The sequence below is a fragment of the Vipera berus genome, assembly GCF_964194415.1.
Source record: "Vipera berus genome assembly, chromosome: 1".
In the NCBI taxonomy this organism is placed as follows: Eukaryota; Metazoa; Chordata; class Lepidosauria; order Squamata; family Viperidae; genus Vipera; species Vipera berus.
The window spans coordinates 115129332-115152905 of NC_138202.1; the positions used below are offsets into that span (position 1 = coordinate 115129332).

Sequence of the window (23574 nt, forward strand, 5' to 3'; positions counted from 1 at the left end):
TTTCACACTTTTGCAAGTTCCAATTATAGCACATGCCAGCTCTGAAACCTACCGTATATACTTGAGTATAAGCCGAATTTTTCAGCCCACTTTTTGGGCTGAAAAATTCCACTTCGGCTTATACTCCAGTCAACAAAAAAACTTACCGAGGACTTGTGCGCGGCCGAGGCTTTGGTGCTTCCGGGATCGCGCGCACCTCTCCCAAGCCACCGCCGTCCGAGACCTGCCGAAGTTTGGGGAGGTGCGCGCGCACCTCCCCAAACCTGTCGGCAGGTCTCCGTTCCTCCGCGCCCTGCCTGCCTGCTTCTTTCTGCAGCGGAAAGTTGCTATTATTAAGGCAAGGAATTTGCCATTGGTCATATCTGATATCTCCAGGAATGAATGCAATGACATACAGTATGCATTTTACTCATGTAAATACACTTTTGACCATCATCAAAAATTACATATCTAGCTTTAAGACTGAAGGAAAGAGATAGCAAAAATTGATTATCTATCTTCAAGAAAGCAAAAATTGGATAGCTATCTTCAAGACTGAAGGTAGTCCAACCAAAATGTGAAATTGTATTTTCCAGATAACCACAACTCTATAGTATGGTTTATAAAATGTAAGAGTGGTCTCTTTCTGGTCCATATCAGTCTTCTATTTGTTAATTCATAAATCTATTCCATCTCAGCATTAATATTCCAATTTTTAAAAAAATATCATAAAATATATATTTACTATATTTTCACAAAAGAAGCCTTTTATAATACATTGTATGTATATTATTAAATATTATTATTATTTAAATTTATTGGCTGTCCATCTTACCATAGGGCAACTCTGGGTGGCTTAGAATATGTATACAATTTATTTTAATAGAATAAACATTCAATAGATAAGGATACTTATGGGCTTATGTTATTCTACAATCTGCCCTACATGTAGGTTGGGGCAAGACATTCACTAGTATATCATGTGAAAAAGTAGTTGGCATACTTTTTCATTAGATTAAATTCTTCGTGGTCCTTATAAAAAAATAAGCAGTTTTACTTGAAGTCAAGCTAAATGTGGGAGACACATGAAGAACTAAGAGCTGTCCTTTCTTCTCTTCTGAAGGCTTTTTGAGAAATATAGACTGACCACTTATCTTATTATTCTCCACCAAATCACCTGTAATGATTCAAACCAGTTTATTCTTGTCAGCAGACTTCCTATTTTTGTTTTTTTCCCTCCTTCTCATCAATTCAAGCCAACAAATGTGGTTATCGGTACTTCCTAAAACAAGCACTGGTAAACAAAATATCTAAGATGCCACTTAAAAAAATGGGAAAAAATATATTTTCCAGACTTTGTATGGATTTAATTTTCTTCAGAATTTTAACTCTATGTTGCTAGTTTATTTCCAAGAGTTTCACTCACCTTATTGACCACAAGGAAATTCTCAATAGTTTTCCCACTGGTAAAGACTATTTCCCCAGAATCTTTTACTGCTTCTGGAAGAATTTCCTTTACCTCTTGAGCAATAACACCTGTGCAGAAAAAACAACAACATAAAACATAATAACCTTGAGCCCAATAAGTGCCATTATAGAAGATATTTATGAGGAAAAGTCACAATTAAAGGTATAATTCAAATAGATGTATTATTTTATAAACATTAGCAGCAACTGCAGCAAAGTACTTATTTTAAATTTTTCACTTTAGAAATAGCTAAAAGGTTCAGTATAAGCCCTAGGAAAGCTCATTGTAACAGAAAGATAGCATTTGTGTGCCAGAGTCATTTTGGCATCTGGAACTCTTGCATTAAACATGCTACTTTCATCACATCCTTACACTCCTTCAACTAAGAGGTGAGCTTAAGCAATAGCTTACATTGCTACTGGTTAAAGTCAGTGGCTTGATGAATACATTTTCATTATGAAAAGTGCCTCAGAAAATATCTCAACAGGTGACAGATTCTGGCCGGCCTTGTCTGGTGTTGGGAGCTAAGTTGAATCGGGTCTGGTTAATACTTGGAATGGCATTCCTTCAAAAACTGTACACTTGATTGGGAAGTAAAAAGCACATCGCATATACGTACAGATATATATTTAAAGTCATCAGTTAAGCGTTCCTTGAAGGAATTGAATTTTACCCATAAAGTACTTGGAATCTACCATGTGCCCCATAGTGGGAGGAGGAAATAAATGGAACAAGTATTAATTCACCATTGTGTGATCATACACCCTATCTTGCAACACCCGCTCAAAAGGTGCACCAACATTTATGTTCCAGCAAAGGCACAAAAATGCATTCTGCATTTTAATAATTTGCTATGAAAAACAATGGTATAAATATAGCAGTTACGGTATATCTGACATTTAAAGTAATTCAATTTCTATTTAGTAAAGCAAGGGTATCAGGCGTGGGTTTTCGCATCATGATGAATCATGTTTGGTAAATGATTTTCCTCTATCTTGTACAATGTTAAATAACTAGGTATTAGACAAAAACACACTAAGTATAGAAACAATATTCAGATAAAATGTCACATGTAACTATAACATCATTGCCAAATCAATAAGCAAGTATCATCAAAGAGAAGCCAAGAATATGTGGGTCCATGGAATAACTGTAATCAATAGTTTCAGACGTGCTTGCTAATGTAAATTGAGCCTGAGGTCAGAAAAATTATCTGTACCTGTCTCAGTTGTATTCTCCAAGCCAGCAGTGGCAGCAAACTCTGGCTTGTAATTATAGTTCACCAGCCGCATACGGGAGATTCTCTTCAGTTGTTCTGTGGTGTCTACCTAAAATTATAAGAAAAATAAAAGCATAAAAGTACTCTGCAGTCTTCAATACTCAGGCACCAGATAGTTATACCTAAACATATTTGATAGAAATAGAAAAGGTGTAGTGCAGGGGTGTCAAACTGCCAGCCCGCGGGCCGGATGCGTCATGGTGAAACTGCACCCACCCCATTGCTGGCAATGGAAAAAAAGTTGTGATATGTCGTGACACGTCATGTGACGTTGTGAGTTTGATACCCCTGGTGTAGTGGAAGTTTGAATCCCAGCAGAATTTAGCCTTTTGAGTAAAGGACAGCATTTCAATTTTCTAAAAACTAAGGAGACATAGTATTATTTCCTACCACCCAAAGCAAAGCCTGTCCAGTTTTACAACTGATTGTAATACTTAGTATCTGTGCTGACCTTTACAGAATAAAGTACTGTATGTTCTATAAAAATCAGCAAGGATGTAAATCAGTTAGAATATCAAAGTGAGAAGTATATATATACATTTAGGGAGGTATCTAAACTCTTAGTCTAAGCCTAGAACTAAAACTCTAAGCTTAACTAAATACCTAAGCTCCCAAATCCAAATGCATCTTATCCAGTGTTCAGTAATTAACATAAAGTATTTTTAAGTAAAAAACAAACGAACTGGGAAATTGGAGGTGAAGCTAGGCCAAGTTACAACCTGAGATTTGTGGCAATCTTGGAACTCATCCTTCCATATAGAATACAAAGTATTAAAATCAAAAGTTTGCAATTGCATTCTACAAAGACAAGTTGATATATAGTTAAGGACATAGCAAGTCCCATGTACAATAATGGATCCTTAACTAGAACTATAGTTATGTATCCTGACATGAGGGAAGATGTAGGAAAAAACAACGAAACACACCGTGAGACATAACACAGGAAGTATCAAACAGAGCAACTGCCTCTGTGTGTTTGCCTCCTGAACATTGTTGAGACTTGAACATCTGCTAATTCCAAGTGTTAGGCAAAAGTTGGCCTATGTCTATAGCAGGCATGTCAAACTCACGACGTCATGTGACTTCGCGTGACGTATCACAACTTTTTCCCCATTGCCGGCAATGGGGTGGGCGCGGTTTCAGTATGACGCGTCCGGCCCGCGGGCCGGCAGTTTGACATGTCTGGCCTATAGTGTTCTCTTTTTTTGGCTTGCAATGAGGAGCACTTGCTCAGTGCTCATGAAACTTTCAGTCCAGAAATCTAAAGTGAAAGTGTGGATTTTCAAAGCAGATGCCCTACTGAATATAATTGGTGGAGTGAACACTTACCTCTTGGATGTCATCTTTTACTCGGATGTCTGATGGGTGCATAAGGGATCCCATAACTTTTACATTGCCATGGACAACCAAGGCTTCATCAGGTCGGTCTGTGTTGATGCCAACTCGGCCATGGTGAAAGACAGTGTCAGGGAGCTGAGAGCGTTGCCAAAGTACATCACTGTCACTCTCAAATTGACCTGGGTTAGAAGCCTACAAAAAAGACATCCGGAGAAGAGTTGTGAATTAACTGTCAACAGTTGCAAATGATTGAGAAAAATAGAGAAGAAAAGTCCAGCAGGCCACTCTATAGGATAAAACAAAGCTCTGTTCCTGAAGAAATGGAAAAATATTCAGTTGCAGCAATAGCCCATTCATTGATAGGGAGGTTAAAGAAGAAAGAAACAGGCGCCAGCTTATTGGCCCAGAGCTTTTGCAAGTATATTACATGATGTACTTTATAGACAATTGTGATAGAAGGCAGCTACACTTTATGTACATTCTTGTGTTAAGGTGAAAGATAGGCTACACAATGTCATATAGAGTGTTATGGGAATTTCTCAATTTGCAGCACTTATGATTATCAGCATGGATAAGAACACATAATTCTTTGCCCACGTTAAGAGACAGAGATATAGAATCAGTCAAAACCTACTTTATAATGTAGTTGTTCCTTTAGTCTAACAGTAGATGGTTTATAACTAGAGAGGTCTGTGTGATCTGGTTTGCCAATTCAGCACAAGGAGCTTGAGTCAGCATGTGTTTACAGAATCAGCAAGATAAACCTTCTTTCCTAGCTCACAAGAGAAAGGTTATATTGCAAAGAGGCCTTTCTTACACTCAGTGGGAACAAAGTGTTCCATAAAGTAAAAATCATCCCCAGCTTAAAATAAATTCTTGCAGGATTGTGAAGGAAGAGCCTAGAGGAGATTTAAGTGACCCAGGATGATGAATTCCTCTAAGCCAGACATGTCAAACTCGCGACGTCACGTGACATCATGCGACATATCGGAGCTTTTTCCCCATTGCCGTCAATGGGGTAGGTGCGGTTTCGTTGCGACACGTCCAGCCCGTGGGCCGGCAGTTTGACACCCCTGCTCTAAGCAATTCAGAAAGACAGGAGAAAAAGGGAGAAACCATGTTTACAACCAAAGTTGCCCAAGACTTAAACCTCCTTTGCTTTGAAGAGATCTGGAAGCTCCAAACCACACTCCCAGGTGTGTGGGAGCAGATTGTGGCTTTTCAATGGCAGGAAAAGTTCTTCTGCATATATATCAGTCCAGCAGGTTATACGGGAACATTTTCTTTCTCATTTTTTGCTCACCTGTGCTATTTCCTTTATATATACAGTATGCTTCAGATACAGATATTGTTCCCTCACCAAATGCTCATTTGCATTTTTGTCACTAGCTCATCTAACCAAATATGTACCTTTCCATCCAAAAACCAGTTAAATCCACACTATTGCCAACCCAATTTTCTTCCCTCTCTTCAAAATTCATGACATTATTATCACCCATATTAACTGAGAGTAACTGAAGTACTAGTCAGACTTTACTAAAAAGAGCAATAGGTTAAGCAAAGCAACAGGAAATAAAGATTCTATCCAGCTGATTCTAGTATTGGAGTTTTATTTTACATATCCCTGGCATTTAGACTTTTAGGGTACATGGCTTAAATGCTGGGATGTTTCAGTGGGATTTCAAATAGTAAACAAGTCAGTTTTTCAAAAGAGGTTTAAAGTTTTTCATTGATGAGCAAAATATTTAATACTACATATATTGACTTAGTATGAAACAGTTGCTGAATAATTTATTGCCCTTATAAACTGTCTATACATTAATAATAATTTTATTCATATGAAGCATTTGTATATAATTACTAACCAAAATAAAAACCTATAGTGTTTTAAACAACTGAACCAATAACAAAAACAGCTTTAAAATAAACCATACAAATTAAAAGCAGTACAACAATTAAAATATAATGGAACAAAGCACTGAACGATACGTTTAAAATGCTTGCAAATAATTTACAAAGACCATGTTTTTACTTTTTCAGGAAAAAAACTGGGAGAACGCTGTTTCAATATTCCAAGTTTCTGTTGGATCTCCAACAGAAAAAGAAGCTTCTTCATTTCTTATACTCTTAACAATCCAAATATCCTGTTACTTTAATAAGATCTAGGTTTGCAGGATGTCTACATTTCAAAGAATTCCCCCCCCCCCCGAACGTATCTGTGCCATAAAGCCACTTGGTGGCCTTTGACATGCTCCTTTTTCTCATTCTTCTGGGCAGAAGTAATCTGCTTCGGGTGGCATCTGCTTCAGAGTATCATACATAAAGACTCAGAATTTTGTAACTTTGAGGGGGAGGAATGGTGGCTATAGCTGGGTCTGGGAATGGGCACCATTTAGGTTTTACTTCAGGCAGCAAAGTATCTTTGCTGACAGCATAAACATATATAATTACTCACATCTCAGGGTGCCTCCAGTCAGAGAATGTCGGCTGGTGGCCCCCAGGGGGAGGGCCTTCTCTGTGGGTGCTACGGCTTTATGGAACCAGCTGCCGGTCGAGCTCCGGATGGCACCGGACCTTCGCTCCTTCCGACGCGGTCTGAAGACCCATTTATTTGAACAAGCTGGCCTGGCCTGATGGGGGATGTTAGGTTTTTTAATGGGTTTTTTATATTGTTATTGTCTTTATCTGGGCTATTATTTAATCCTTTTTAATTTTTGTATTCTCTATTTATATGTGCCCTGTTCACCGCCCTGAGTCCTTCGGGAGAAGGGCGGTATATAAATATAATAAAATAAATAAATAAATAAATATACTAACATCTGCTGACTGTCCTATGGTGTTTAGATTCTAATCTCTCTTAAGCAAGGTGGTGCCTTTATGAAAACATATTACATTTTAAAGACACTTTAAAAATCAATAAGGAACACATCTCTTGAATCCTGTCTTTAATATCAAGATAGTATGTACTATAAACATGAGAACAGTGTATTTCAATATGGACTAGATCTAATTATATGATAAAGTTCAGCTACTTCTATATTAACATTATACAGGTTTGTCAAGAGTGAAAATTTGGCAGCTACGTGCCTCTCTGTTTTCATCTTGCCATTAGTGAAATGGGGAAGGAGTGTTGGTTTCAACTGGGTTAGAGAAACAAAACAATCTTCAGTTTTAGTTCCTTTTAATTATTACATATATTTTTTTGATTTTACTGTTATATTGTTATTGCTTTTTGCTTGTATTTTCTTCATCATGTATAAAAAAATCAAGTTAAAAAAAGCTAATATCGAACTATAAATTAGTGATATTAGCTAACTACTATTATCATACAGACAATGACTAAAAATACATCATGATAGATCTCTTTCCAGGGAAGCGACATGGGTACAGACACAATTGTATACATTGCACAATCTTACTGGTATGGAAATATGTGCAATTCACAGGTGCTTCTAATGTATAACCAAGCCACATATTTGTGCTAATGCAGACAGATCCTTACCCTAATTGATCAAATCGGATGCAGCTAAGCATCCTAGATATAATTCTGTTTTCATCTGCTTTACCCACTAATCTACAACAAAGGTCCCCCACCCCCACCACCCCGGAGACTGCATAAGTCAGCATGTTACTTACTTGTCTGCAGACTCCAGGGTCCCCGTCTGCCCTCTGTTTGTGTTTTACCCCCGAACCGGCCCTTTGCTAGAGGAAATGGACACAGCACTTAAAAAGGCAGCAGGGCGGAGACAGCCAACTACAAAGTCACAGCTTAGTGTCCTCCTTATTTGCTTACTAACTTTGGCAATGAAAGAGCCACAACTGACTCCTTCACTTGCCTTTTCCCAAGATTATTCCATTTAAAGTGAAGAAACATTCCACTTGTTTATTCAGATAGCTAAACAGATTGCTAAGAAATTTGATCAGTTGATCAAACTTGGGGGCATCAGTTTCACAAATGTTCCAAAGCCAAAAGGGCAGAAATATCCCCACTTTAATAAAGTATGCCCCTAGGCGAAATCAGTCATAATACTTCTTACTAGTTTCCCTCATCTGTACTTAACATTTCCTTTTTGAGAACTTTAAGGTGTAAGTCTGCAAAAGTGCAATCTTTGGGGCTGGTTTAAATTCAACAAAACCGTTGAATATCTGATCCGTAAGACTTGCCTTGCGGCTTTTGTCATGGAACAGGAAAGTTTGCTAACTGGTGGTATTGGTTATCACTAATACAATTACATGATTAACATGGACATCACTTGTAATATCTATCATTCAATATTCCTAGGTTCCTCCAACAATAAGCCTGCTTTCCTTGCAGATATATTTACTTGGAGCCTATAAGCCTTGAAAGCTTTGGAACTCTTTTAACGTAAGTATTTGCCAAAGGCCTTCTTTGTGTGGAAGAAAGAGTCAGAGTTCAGAAAGCTAAACAAGATTAGGGTAGAAGGGATCATGAATGAGAAAGGCAAAGCAAGGAACACTGTGGAACAAGGGGCAGGCTGGTACTGGGGTTAAGAACATGAAGGAACTCCTGTCAAGTAAAGTATAAAACTCTGAATGTTCACGACCATGGAAGGATATGTTGCCAGGGAAGGGAGTAGACTTACTCTAACAATGATGCGCTCTGAGATATGAGCAGCCAGAGTGTAGTTCTGGTTCTGAGAGTGACCTTGCAAAGCCACAACCAGCATGAAGTATCTGAAACAAGACAGGACCAGATAAGCATAGACTTTCCCCAGTTCACAGATGGAAACATAGCACACGTGAAATATGAGATTTTCTAAAAACATAGTGAACGTTTTATCAAAATATTCTGTTCTTTAATACAAAATAATTTTCAAATTTATTCCATTCCTTAATAAAATAAAGAAAACATTGTCAGACATTTGAACAACTCTACTTAGAACTAAACTGCATTCACCACATACTGAGAACCAATTGATTCAGCGTGTGATAATGGCTCTGAAAAACAGCCAGGTATGGTGGCAGACTACCCTGTAGTGCCACAAAATACATTTAAAATATAACTGCAAAACTCCAGCAGTTCATTTAAAATCATCTGAATAAGACAGCTTTGCAGAGTTCATCATTCTGTGTCATTTTTCCTGAATAGACATCAGAGATAAACCCAGCACAAATGAAAACCACTCTTTTTCAGACAGGAAATGAAAAAGCATAACATAAATCAGACATATCAAAGTATTAGAGAATTCAACATTGATTTTTTTTTCCTGAGCCTCTCTGCTTTTCAAGATATTATTTTATGTTACAATTTTACAAAAGTAAATTTGAAGTGTTAAATTCTGATCACACATTTAACAGTTCAGTTTTGTTCCTTTGTCTTAAAGAGAGAACAATCTGAGATTTGTGACTGAGAAACAAAAGGGCAATACAGATATTCTGCTTTGTATAGCACTGACAGTGAAAATGAAGCTCCCCTTTTGGATCTAACGCTATTTTAAGTGAACAACTATAAACAGTTTTGGGTATTCTGGCAGTGTTGAACAGCATGTATTTTCTAAGGCAACATCCATGTAATTGCTTTGCCATGTTCCACTCCCATCTTATCCCACAGCTGGCAAGAAATTATGCCACTCTGAATCTGAATACCCTAAAATATAATTTCTTTACCACACACTTGGAACAAATCTGTGTTGCATTTCTGCCTAACAGCTTTAGTGCAAAACAGTCTAAAGGCAATGATTGGTAGTTCCCTTAGCTGAAATTTCAGACTTCTCCATTTAGCACTCACAAAGCTCTGCTTTCTCTATGCACTATCATTTTTTTTCTTTCCCGATGCATTAACAACTGAAATTTTTTATTATTATTTCTTGAAATTTTGGATCAAGAGATGGCCTATTCAACTTACGGATCCTTAGGTGGCAGCAAAAAGTTGGGCGCATACATTATTTTGTATTTTTTGCCTGCCATCTAATGCTAGCATGGATTTCTGAGATGCAGCCATGAAATAAGTCCTATTGAAGAACCCGAGTTTAAAAAAGGCTTAGCTATGGGAAATCCGTGTGGGATCTGTAAACTGTAAATTTCTAAATTTCAGGGGAGAGAATATGAAGAGAGGAAGGAGGTAGCCAGAGCTTCCCTGGGAGCAGAAGCATGGGAAAGTCATTCCCTGCAAACAGGCTACAAGTCCTTATTTATGGCCACTTACATAGCACAAAAAAAGATTGTGAGGCAGGTTGGGCAAAAAAAAAAATAACAGATCCAGTTATTCAGTGTGATTCTTTAGCTGAGAGTAGATCTTGAATTTGGCTCTCCCTTGATGGAATCCTTAACCATCAAAGTTATTTTTAATTCTACATTATTTTCCACTGTACACATTTGATTACTATCCTGAGAACCTTTATGTTGAAAATAGCCCTGGAAATCTTAAATGAAAGTCACCAAGTGGACGCTTACCTCTGATCAGGATTAGGCTTCCCCTTCTTCCTCATGTTATTGGCCGTGGTCTCACTGAAATGCAGCCGCCCCACTGTGACCTTTGTGACTTGCTCTGGAGGCAAATTGACCCTAAAAAGGAGAAAACATTAGAATAATGGAGGATTGTCATCTGTCAGTTAATCAGTTGGAGCAGGACAAGGACATTTTATAAAACTCACCGATCAAGAGGTAGAGGGAACCATCATTTAAAAAGAAAGTAGAAGAAAGAGTAGAGGACTAAACATAGAAATAAATACACAGCCTGACCCCAGTGCCTGACCTCTCCCTGAAGCCCTGAGTAGTACTCACATGACAGGATTAAAAGGTCTTTTGCTGCGGTCCGACTGAGACTGTTCTATATTGATTGACTGGTTTAATGCTTCCAACTGAAGAAAAACAAAAAAAGAAAGACTCAGATCTATTTTAAAGACAGTTATGAGAACATGTTTTGCTTTATGCTCTATTCTTAAGTATATTCATTCTTAAAGAGGCACTTTCATTTTAAAGCACTGCAGTAGAATAATTCTATGAACAGTACTTGAGACTGGCAATTATCCTTCTTATAGGAGAGGAAGGCAATAAGAACATATAAATTCACACACACACATATCTCCTAGATCAGACATGTCAAACACAAGGCCCGGGGGCCGGATGTGGCCCACAAAGTGGTTTCATGTGGCCCGCGAAGCCATCCTGGAAACAGTGAGGGAACGGCCCCCACTGCCTTGGCCCTGGCCCAGAGACCCTCCTTCTGTCAGAGACCCTCAGATCTGTCCCACTCCTGCCCAGGTCCCCATAGGCACCCTTGATGCAAACGATGTAGAGCTGGCCACGCCCACCCAGTAGGCCATACACACTCTAGCCATGCCCACCCAGTAGGCCACGCCCACCCTGGCCATACCCACCCGGCCCCCTGAGGGCAACCGCAATGCTGATGCGGCCCTCAATGAAATTGAGTTTGACACCCCTGTCCTAGATATAAGTTATGGGTTTTTTGATGTGTATAGCTGCCCAGAGTTACCCTGTGGTAAGATGGGCAGCCAGTAAACTTAATAAAAAAAATAAAATAAATAAGTATTTGGATTTAGATCACAACTCTTTCAACAAATATAATCACAGGGAAATTACTACAGAATGTGTTGTCTAAGTCAGACCATCTGTCACTATTTATAACAGAAGCATATAGTGAGCAAACTACAACTGAAAAATAATTCAGTAAGGACTGCACAAGTGTTAATACTCTAAATTCCAATAATTAACCTCATAGAAGTGGGAGCAAAATATAATACAAATACAACAGCTTAAAACTTTAATGTAATTCTTTATTGTACATTAGAAATAGGGATTGATAAGGGGCATCCCTACAAAAGATCTGGACACAAAAACATATTCCATACTCCCGTTTGAATGTCTATAAATTGATATATAGATGGTGTCTAATGCTACACAGAATGAATTTTATACCATAAGTACAACAAAAATGCTAGAGCTGTAATTCTTATGTGCCTTCTATTTGATTTTTAAAGTTATATTCTAAATTCATAAAGATTATGTCTGTACAGTAATGGAAATTTTAAAAAAGGTAACAGCTGTTAACTAAGAAAAATCTATTTTATCTGGATTTTTAAAAGTTGCAAAGATTCAGCTCATTTGATTACCTGTTTATTAGATTCACATACCGTTTGGTTTTGTAAAGGCTACCCAATAGAGAGAGGTGGTTGAGTCCATGTTTTCATTCATTCATTCATTCATTCATTCATTCAATTTGTATAATCACCCATCTCATATTTATGATTATGGACAACCAAGCAAAACTATTAATAAAGAACAATTAAAAATTTTAAACCAGAAAACATAAGAAGCAGGATAGACAATATGCAAACAAGCATATAAGCTTAATAACTGAGGGATTTTAAATTTTAAAGTATTTAATTAAATCATATTAAATTAATTTTAAAATTTTAATTTTATTGTTATTATGAATTGTGGGCCTGTACTAATTTAATTCCATTTTATTCTCTTTTTGTACTGTTTTAACTGCCCTGTGAACCGCCCTGAGTCCTTCGGGAATAGAGCGGTATATAAATTCAACTAATAAATAAATACATAAATAAATACATAAAGTGGAAAGTCATGTGTCAATCAAAACAGTCACCCAGCAGGCTCCAAAACCATATTAATATTGCCACATATAAATATCTAGCTTTGTATCATTTTCCTCAGTAAATACATTAGTTTAACTGGGTTGTCCTTATTAATTTTTTAGGATTTAAAGAGTTCACAATCTTTTAAGCACCAATGTATACACTGTATCTTTTCTCTTTTAATAGTTGTAAATTTAATGATAATCTATTTTATGAATATGTATTAAATTTAATTAAGAGCAAATGTTTTAATTATCACCCACTCTGACTTAGAACTTAGCTAGTCAAACATGCCACACCAGCAAACTCAGATACGCATTTGCAATTCTATATATTGGATTGTTCAACCCATTTTTACTTAAAATTCCATGTAACTGTAAACAAGCTCCTTAAAAATCTGATTTTTAATAGATTTTTAATAGAGAGACACATTTACACATTTCCTAAAGTTTCCCCGTCAGGCTGCCTCCAATCCTTTTAAATGATGCAGTCAGCTATTCTTAGACTTGCCTTCACCCCATGCAGTTTCAGATAGAAGCATTCAAGTGGCTTCAGACCCTCAGGAGTCTTGACATATTTTGGGTCTCCAATCATACCAATGTACACAGTGACTTGGAAGTGGTTCTTTTTCTGGCATACAAAAGCATCGTCTCCCACAGAGAAATTGAAGCCTTTATCTGCATCCACTCGATATGTGGGCATAGGTCTGTAAGCAAGGGAAAAGTAGACAAGAGATCACATGTTGGACAAAAGAACAAATGGCAGCACTGATGAGACAAGGATATATCCAAAATTTGTTTCTGGGCAGTCTTGTTTCCACAATCACATATGGTTGAAACCAGAGATTTTCAAACCTTTTCAAGGAGCAGAATATGTTACTTAAAAAAAAAGCCACATCCTCCAAACTCCTGATCAAAAGTCAAAGCTGTAGTGAAAGAAAATTGACTGCACTCAAGTCAAGCAACTTCTTCATACCTTAGTCTCTTGCAGAATCCCATCAAGTTGTTGTTGTAGAAACCTAAGATTCCACAGAACGTAGTTTGAAAAATCCTGGCTTAAACTAAGTCTCCTAATTTTTTTGTGAAAACTAAAATGATATTTCTTGCTTGTTGAACATAATTAGCAAGTATTCTGCTAGAAATATGTTTCACCCCACTTCTGAAATAGGTCAGGTTATGGTGGTATTGATCCAAGGACCCTAAAATATTTGATTAATGAAAAAAAACTACATGCATAATGTCACTGGAAACACCTCTCTGTATAAAGGGTAGGTAGTTTTGAGTACGAGAGTAAGGAAAGAGGATTTGACTCCAGCCGTATTGAGACATATTCTAATTATTTCATCCTGCCTGAAAAAGTAGTCTGAAAATCTCAACTAGTCCAAAATACAATGGCTACACATCTGATTGGAATTGTGTCAGTGCTGTTTCCAGGCCCCATTTAAATACCTGGACTTAAAGCCTGAAATGGCTTTATATACCGTATATCTACCTGGCTCATCATTTCACGCCCCCGCAAAAATGGCTTTTCCCCTTTTCATCTGAAAAGAGATGGAATCATATGCTAGTATGTTTTTTCTCTGAGAATTTGACTAGAAAATATGCTGCTTTTTCAACATCAGGTAAAGTTATTTTAATTTCACTAGGCATTTTAAAAGTTTTAACTTGCCTTCCCACCCACCCCCAACTTAACCCAGCCATGAGTATTGTGCCAATATTGTTAATAGCACCACAGCAAGAAAAATTTTAACTATATTAAAAGCAAGGGAAGTGTGGGGAGGGCTTAAAACATTAACTTCAACAATCCCATGTCCAGGTACATCTCATTTTAATCCATTAAAAAACTATTTGGGATTCAAAAGATGGCTTTCAGTAATTCCCACCTTCAAAGGGTCTTCAGAATGTTGGAAGGAGCAAACAAATAGGGGAGATCAATGTGGACTGGAGAAGAGCTCTAGAGAGTTGCCATACCCGATCTACTACCTAACGTGGCCCTGGCCTTGCCTTAAAAAAATACCTTAGGGAAAGCATTAAAAAAGTGGCTAAGTGCAGAAAAGCAGAATTTCCTTATGTCATCTGCAAGCAATCTGAAACCATCCATCCTGAAGAACCTCTAAGCACCTTTCAGAGGAATTGAGAATGGGATGAAGATGGTCAATTTTGGGAGTTATGGTCCTGGGATGTGGAAAGTTATATTAAGACAAACGGCAATGCCAGTTCCAGACAAAAAGAAATGCAATTAGAGTTACCTCTAGTATTTTTCTCACACCTTTCAGCCCTTTTCCTCATTACCTCTCCATTATTAATACATTTAAATATTTCAGTATTAAAAAGCATCAGTTCAGACTATTTGGGGGGGGGGGGAGAGGAAGCAAGGTCAGAGCGCATGGGAAGATTAATCTACACCTCCTTACTGCTCTCCATTCATAAAGACTATGGGAGTGTGCATACATGAGAGCCAGCATGATCAGCCACAGGCCCTTTATGTGTGCTTAAATAACCTGCTGAAAGTGAACATGAAAGCATCGGAAAGATGCAGAAAGAAAGGTTTAAACCCAAGGCTTCATCAGAAAAGAAAACAAGAAGGAAAATGGAAAATGGAAAACGGAAAGGCAGTGGGTGCTGTGTCAGAGAAATGGGTAGGACAGAAGGAAAAGCAGAATATCCAAGAACAAGAGCAGAGTTCTGTGTGGGAGCATAACAGCCTCTCAGTATTTTGCCTTCATTTCCAAAAGTCTGAAGTCCTGTACATATTGAGGATCCTCCTCAGACATGCCGATGGCAACTGGATAAACTCTATGCGCTGTCAGCACTCATGGGGTGAGTGAACTTGGCAGAGTCTGTAAAGAGCCATTTAGGTCTTCCTCATAGTAAAAGGGGGACCTCAAGTTGCTAGAGAAGTGCCCTGAACAAAAAGCAGATGGTGGCCACAGAACAAGCTACCTTAGTCAGAAAGTATGAGAGGAATTTCCTTTCCCCTCTCCCCCTTCTTCACTTTTCTGGTGATTCATTTTGCTATTCTCTCCTTCCTACATATCTTGGCATTCTACTCTATTGAGAAACCAAAATTTTCCCGTCCATCACCTAAAAGCAAACATAGACCTCTTCCTCCTTAATCTTAAGCCACTGCACACTGTCTTTGGGTTCAACTATGACTTCTGTAAAAAAAATCAATTCATCAATAAAACTTGAGAGAAACAGTTACATAAGGGAAAATAAAAGCAAGCAGGAGTACTCCTCCAAATAAAGTCTATACATAGTTCATTCGAGCTGATTACTGCTCAATGCATCTCTAAAATCATAAAAGAAAGAACTTTTGGCTGTCCAGGAGAGTTAGGAAAGCTCCCGCCCAGAGGAATATTATTTATTGAATATGAACTATTTAATGTCCAAACCTCTATAAGTATTAACATTTTTGGACTTCATTAGAGTAACCTCATACCTTGTAATCTGTTCTCAACACTGTCCATATCCACCCAAGCAATGCTAGAAACAGCACAAAGGGAATTCAAAGTGTCATTTGGACAGTTCCAGCATAGATAAATAGTTACTGAAATAGGGTATTCAGTCATACACAAAAGGAGGCATATTCCACAAAAGCAGGCTCGGTAAGTCTTTTTCTTTGTCATCATGGAAATGACATCAGCCGGCATAGGACCCAACCTTCACACCTTAAGTGCAGATGTCTGCAGAGGAAAAGTCTTCATGCTGCAAACTATAGGCAAGGTGGCTTTGGCAAAAGGAAGGACTATGATGATGCATCTTTTATAAAGGAGTCATAATATAACAACATTATTTAATTAACACAATAGAACATGTTAAAGGGGCTGGTTACTTGAGGGACCACCTGTCTCCACCTGCCTGGTTGATTTAATCTTGTATGAGCTCCTTTCATTACACAATGTTAACTATCAGGACCCAGAGAAATATACCTTCTCTGTAGCACCATCTGTCCTCTGCAATGAGGTTCCCATCAGGATCTGAATGTCCCCACTCTGCTATTGTTTAGAAGAGGCATGACAACCTGGCTTTTCACCTAGGGCTGTAGTGAGGAAGAGTGAGAGAACCCTTGCTTCATTCCATCCAGTCCATTTTACTGGCCATCTTTTATATTTTATAGGTTTTGTTGTGTAGCTAGTTCTTTGCAGGCAATAAGTGAGATGGATGGTTGCAAACAGGAACATGCTTTATTGAGGCAAACAGGAACAGAACTGAAACAGTGGCTGCTGCACAGCTATTTATATGGTTGGCCACTAGGCGGCAGCCAATAGGTTTAAAGGAACCCATTCCCACCCAAAATCAACCAATGATCTTCTTGGAGACAACAAGTCTGCCTTAGTCAGTGACACACCACTGAGCAACCTTTAAGCAGCATTCAAACAGACACATGAATCAGTACAAGTAAAAATTGCAATACATTACATGTTTTATTGTATTTTCTTTGATTATAACCACCCAGAGTCATTGGGTGATATACAAGTTCAACAATAAATAAACAAACAAATACCAAAGGGTTTTGATGATTACTTGGAGAGTGTCAGGCCAGTGAAGATCCAATTAAACTTATTTATTGCTAATCATGCCTATGCAAAGGAATCTTCTCAATGGTAGCATCTGCTTGGGGTTAAATGAGGGTCAAAAGAATTCAAAGGAAGTTGGACTGTGTACAGTTTTCTATGCACTTGGTTTCCCCATCAAATTGCCCTTACTGTAGTAAGCATTTTTTTAACAATCAGAAACTGCCCTCCTATAACTTGAATCTATTTGCCTGTGTTCTATATACAGAACTCTACATTTCCTATTTGATACCTTTCAGTATTTGGAAGTAGTATTGTATCTTGCTTCAATTGTCTTTCCTCACAGATAATCATCCCATTTCCTTCAATCTCTCTTCACAGAACTCAGTTTCTACTCCTAGGACCATCTATGTCACCTTTTTCAGACCCTATTCCAAAATCTCTGATCCTTCATGCCATTCCATTCAATACCATCCACTCTTAGGAACCATGAATGAGTACGCTTTCCTTTTTTTTCTAGCAAGCTATTTATCCACTTAAAGGTCATCCAGCCTTTAACTAACTTGCTACAAATGCCATGGAGTATAAATGCTTTGCTGAAACTAAGATATATTATGTCCATAGCACTTTTAGTCTACTACAGAAATTACTTGGTTTAAGAAAAACTGAGGAAAGAACAAGTCCCATCAGAGTAATAAAATCATTCTAACTTCTAGTAATTACTACATAGTTTTCAAGATGCTTTGATTTAACTTTCAAACACAGCCTGCATTTCTATATAAAAGCATCTAAGAGTATGGGAAATAAGCAAGATGAGTTTGAACTCTTAGTATAAGAAAACAAATATGGTCTAACAAATGTCTGTTACCATGAATTCCATGAATGAAGGACTGAAACTGTAGGATACAATTTGTTGAACAGTACTGAAAAAAAGTGACGTACAACTGGTCCTCACACTTACAACCATCACAGCATCCCCTCAGTCCATATCATGATTTCAGTGCCTGACAACCGGTATGTATTTATGATCGTTACAGCATATTGGAGTCACATGATCTCCACTTGCGACCTTTCCAGCTGGCTTCCAACAAGCAAAGTAAATGGGGGAAGCTGGCTTTACTTAACAATAATATGATTCACTTAATGACCGCAGCAAAAAAGGTTGTAAAATTGGGCATCATCGCATAAAGACTCACTTAATGACTGCATCACCTAGTGATGGAAGATCTGGTCCCAACTGTGACTGTAAATTGAGGGTTACTTGTATTATCCTTGAGATGATCCGTTTTTTTTAAAAAAAATGAGCTCTTTAAACATAGATTGAGACATAATACAGAGCAATTCAAAAATAAATGAAGTAGAATTAACTCTGAGCAATGCAGGAAAAATGAAACCGTGAGAATAGATGAGCATCAAATCAAAACAAGAAATAAGGACAACAGATTGTTGTTGTTAGCTGAGAAGTTGTGTGTGACCCATCGCGACCCTATGGATAACGTTCCTCCAGGCCTTCCTGTCCTCTACCATCTTCTGGAGTCCATTTAGTCTCACGCCTACTGCTTCAGTGACTCCATCCAGCCACCTCATTCTCTGTCGTCCCCTTCTTCTATTGCCCTCAATCTTTGCCAGCATTAGGCTCTTCTCCAGTGAGTCCTTCCTTCTTGTTAGGTGGCCAAAGTATTTGAGTTTTAGCTTCAGGATCTGGCCTTCTAAAGAGCAGTCAGGGTTGATCTCCTCTAGGACTGACCGGTTTGATCGCCTTGCAGTCCAAGGGACTTGCAGGAGTCTTCTCCAGCACCACAGTTCAAAGGCCTCAATTCTTTGGCGCTCAGCCTTTTTAATGGTCCAACTTTCACAGCCATACATTGCAACTGGGAAGACCATAGCCTTGACTATACGCACTTTTGTTGACAAGGTGATGTCTCTGCTTTTTAGTGTGCTGTCTAGATTTGCCATGGCTTTCCTCCCGAGGAGCAAGCGTCTTTTAATTTCTTGGCTACAGTCCCCATCTGCAGTGATCTTGGAGCCCAGGAAAATAAAATCTGTCACTACCTCCATTTCTTCCCCATCCATTTGCCAGGAATTGAGAGGGCCAGATGCCATGATCTTGGTTTTCGTAATGTTTAGTTTCAACCCAAGTTTTGCACTCTCCTTCTTCACCTGCAACAAGAGGCTCTTTAGTTCTTCTTCACTTTCTGTCATTAGAGTGGTATCATCTGCATATCTTAGGTTGTTGATATTTCTTCCGGCAATCTTAATTCCAACTTTTGATTCATCTAGCCCTGCCTTTCTCATGATGTGCTCTGCATATAAGTTAAATAGGCAGGGTGACAGTATACAGCCTTGCCGGACTCCTTTCCCAATTTTGAACCAATCAGTGGTTCCGTGTCCAGTTCTCACTGTTGCTTCTTGGCCCACAAATAGGTTTCTCAAGAGACGAATAAGATGGTCTGGTATGCCCATCTCTTTAAGAACTTGCCACAGTTTGTTATGATCCACACAATCAAAGGCTTTAGCATAGTCAATGAAGCAGAAGTAGATGTTTTTCTGGAACTCTCTAGCTTTCTCCATGATCCAGCGTATGTTGGCAATTTGATCTCTAGTTCCTCTGCCTCTTCAAAATCCTGCCTGTACTTCTGGTAGTTCTCGATCCACATACTGCTGGAGTCTAGCTTGTAGGATTTTAAGCATAACTTTACTAGCGTGAGAAATGAGTGCAATGGTGCAATAGTTTGAACATTCTTTGGCACTGCCTTTCTTTGGAATTGCAATGTAAACTGATCTTTTCCAATCCTGTGGCCACTGTTGAGTTTTCCAAATTTGCTGGCAAATTGAGTGTAGCACTTTTACTGCATCATCTTTTAACATTTTGACAACAGATTAGCGATCCTCTAAAATATGAACAATGTTCCTGCGTTTTGAAGAAATTGGGAGATTCCTCTGAATCTCTGGCAGTGAAGATGTCTAGGTATTTCCACAGATACATTATCTTCAGATAAGAAAAGTTCCAGGACACTGCAATGTTTATAAGAATGGTGAGGTTCAGGTCCACCTTGGGTGGATGACTTTGGGCAAGCCATCCATTCTCTGCCTGATCTATCTCAGAAACTAACTGTTGTGAGGATAAAACAAAGTGAGGTCCTCACATAAATCACAGTTCCTAAAGAAAAGGAAGATATACTAAAATAATCATTAGCATTCTTCTAGAGTAGAAAATTAAGATAGGAATACAATAGATAGGACAGTCTGCTTTTATTGAAAAACAGATGAAAGCAAAGACCTTGCAAGATTTCAGTTCTTTCTGAAAAATAACTGCTGCCAAACTCACTCCACCAACACCTGGAACCAGTCCATGAAATATTTCTGGGAAAGGGTTATGCTAAAAGTCAACAAATATATTTCTTGTAGTCATTTGCTGAAGATTCATTTTGTGCAGTTCTCTCTGCACAGACAGTGTGTATTCATACAGTTACAATTTTCAAGTAAGTTGAGCATTTAGTCAATAAATTGACTGAAAATAACCAGAATGCTAGTATTTCTTTCCCACTTGTCTAATGTCTATCTAAATTCAGTGGTAATTTATAGTAATGATTATTGATAGTAAAAAACAGAAAACAATATTATAACACTGTTATAACAACTGTGCTAGGTAGAATGTTGCAAATTATAGTGAATAGCAGCTTCAGAGAGATGATGTAGTAGAGGCAAATGGATATACATTGGAAAAGTAAATGTTATTTATTTACTTATTATATATGTTTCTATCCTGCTGCAATCGAAAAAAGACTTGGCAACTTACAGAGAATACAGTAAGACAATTTAAAGCATCCCTTTTGCCATATTGGTGGCCAGTGGCCACTAGAAGCTTATTCTTATTTCAGTGCAACCAATGCTTCATGTCCGATTTCACATAACTCCTCACTAGCCTATCATAAGGGTAAAAAACCAACACCACCATTAAAGATTAAACTGCAGCCACATCAATATGCATGGCTTTTTCTTCCTCAAAGGTACATATCAGTTTTAGGTTTTCCCTTGCTATTTTTCATTACTTCCTGGATGAACTAAATGCAGTGCAAAAGACTGGCATCTCCATGACATTTTAAAAGAGACACTAGCTAAAATTAAAGTGTTTGAGGAAAAAAACAGAAGGAAGAAAGAGAGTGTCATGTTTTGCATCTATCCTCGATTCAATACAAAGTATTAACTAGTTCTGACATTAGTAATACAAATGTCCTCTATCAGTATTAATTTTTTTCCTCAGTATTAATATTACTTCTGTAAAGTAATGAGCTCATGTCAAGAAGTACATGGTAATTTTAAAAAAGATAATTGTATTAGTGTCAGATATTTATCTCAATGCAGGAATGTTTCTATTGTATTTTGGTTAATCCAAGCAACCCCATAAGCCTAGTTTAAGGAGTATATCTCAATGACATTTTTGTCCTTGTCCTGCCCAATAAAGTAAACTGTCATTTGATCAAAGCACCATAGGTTATTGATCTTCACGTGCTCTTGTATTGATTCACAATAAACTGTGATTAAAAAGTGGCTCACTGCAAATGCACTATCACCACTAGAAGAGATCCAAATAAAAAAAAAAACACTAAAAGGGCTTTATTTAACTTTGTTGTATCCCAGGAGTTTCTCACTGCTACTCTGTGAAAAAGAAAGAACATTCCACAGAGATAATATAATTCTTGCTTACTTTCCTAATTGGAATGTCTTTTGCGACAATTTTCACTATAAACTTGGCACAATTCCTCTGTAGCTAACAAAATAATTTATAAAGCACTAAAATTCTTGTTGTCATTATCTTTCACTGGGTGGAACAGTTAAACAGTTCATGAGGTAACCATTTTTGAACTAAGCTATCTCAAAGAGGCTTACAGAATGTGTCAAAATCTGGGACTCAGGACTCCTGATGGAATGAAGTTTGGAAAAGTTGTGACTGCTTTGGAGCTACTGACTGCTACTGCCCTTCCCCTCCCTGGCCAATGCTGCACTGCCAGATGCCTTCCCTGACCAGCACAACTCGTCTTGCATGGCCCCATGCATCCTTCTCAAGCCAGACTGTCCACTGCATATGCCTTCCCTGAACGGGCATTGCACCACCTGTGCACCTCCACAACCCTTCCCCAAGCTTTGCCCCTTCCCCAACCCATACAGCACCTCTTCGGCACCTTCACACACCATTCACAACCCATGCCACTCCCTCCCCCATCTCTGACCAGCACAGCAACACTTGTGCACTCCCAGGAGGGAAGAAGGAAGATAGTGACAGAATAGTAGAGAGAGAGAAAAGGAAGGGGAAGAGTGAGAGAGAAGGATGGAGGCACGGAAGGAAGGCAGGATAGAGGGATGAAAGAAAGAGAGAAGTGAGGAAGATTTCTGATGCTCTCTGCCAGCTTCCCACAAGGAAACTCAATGGGGAAGCTGGCAGAAAGTTGGAAGTCACTCCTGCTCCCACTGCTTTTGTTTTGCTCGCTTGTGGTCATTCTGTTTCTCCATTTAGGTAAGGATATATCTCTAAAATGATGACCTAACGGGACATGGGATGTCTATTTTCTAAAAAACTATAAAAGACTTCTTTACTGTTACATATAAAAATCCATCTTTGTACCCTCATTGTTTACCAGTCTAGGGACAAAAACAAGAAAAAGTACTTCAATTTTCTACCCATTGTTTGTATGAAGGGGTAGACAAATGGCAAGAACCATTTGTCAATTGCTTAAATTCACATTCTTAGAAAAAAGGCTTTATTCTGCATTTATCCCATTTCTAATTCCTAATGCTGTATGGCAGCAGTTCAAAATTTGTAGCCGCAGGGTTCACTTAACAGCAGGATTGCACTTAATTACATTAGCAAATGTAATTAATTAATTAACAAATACACCACCTTTTGTAATTAAAGTAAGCTTTTGAAGGTACAGTTAGCTTCAGAAATGAAAGAGAGAAAAATAAACAGTGGGAATGTTTTATTTTTGTTTTGTTTTTCACGCTTAGCATCATGTGAAGCACTTAAAAAGTTCTTTCACACTTCACTTTCTAACATTTGGCATAAAAAACTAAAAATTCAAGATGGAAATTTTTCATCAGGAAAAAAAAAGTTTAAAGAAAAGATTGCAATTTTATTGCAAGAAAGCCAGTACTGTCTATGTATACTGCAAATCAAACAGGGTTGTTTTAATTTACCTCCTCATATGTAACACTACGAGGAATGCAGCTTTCAGGATGCAAATTAGGAAATGCTGCCAAGGGTGTCTGAAATCTCAAGACTGACTGTCAAACATCTCTCCCAAAATTAGAGAGACTGAGCGGAAATCAAAGTCTTCCCACACTTCCCCTGACTACCTCTTGCTCAGATCTTGGCCCTTTCAAGCAAGCCACATCACTGAAAAGTATTCCTTTGATC

The 23574-nt window shown here is 38.1% G+C and overlaps 1 protein-coding gene across 1 annotated transcript in view; it reads right to left on the reverse strand.

Moving 5' to 3' along the window:
* MYRF (myelin regulatory factor) overlaps positions 1 to 23574 on the reverse strand; it is a gene marked incomplete at both ends in the record, with an annotated part of 111919 nt that overhangs the window by 17630 nt on the left and 70715 nt on the right. The window contains 8 exons of the mRNA XM_081332128.1: positions 1406 to 1515; positions 2667 to 2775; positions 4056 to 4256; positions 7701 to 7766; positions 8669 to 8759; positions 10479 to 10589; positions 10809 to 10885; positions 13154 to 13349. Coding sequence (XP_081188254.1) covers positions 1406 to 1515; positions 2667 to 2775; positions 4056 to 4256; positions 7701 to 7766; positions 8669 to 8759; positions 10479 to 10589; positions 10809 to 10885; positions 13154 to 13349 — 961 coding nt within the window. The remainder of the gene's footprint in view (positions 1 to 1405; positions 1516 to 2666; positions 2776 to 4055; positions 4257 to 7700; positions 7767 to 8668; positions 8760 to 10478; positions 10590 to 10808; positions 10886 to 13153; positions 13350 to 23574) is intronic.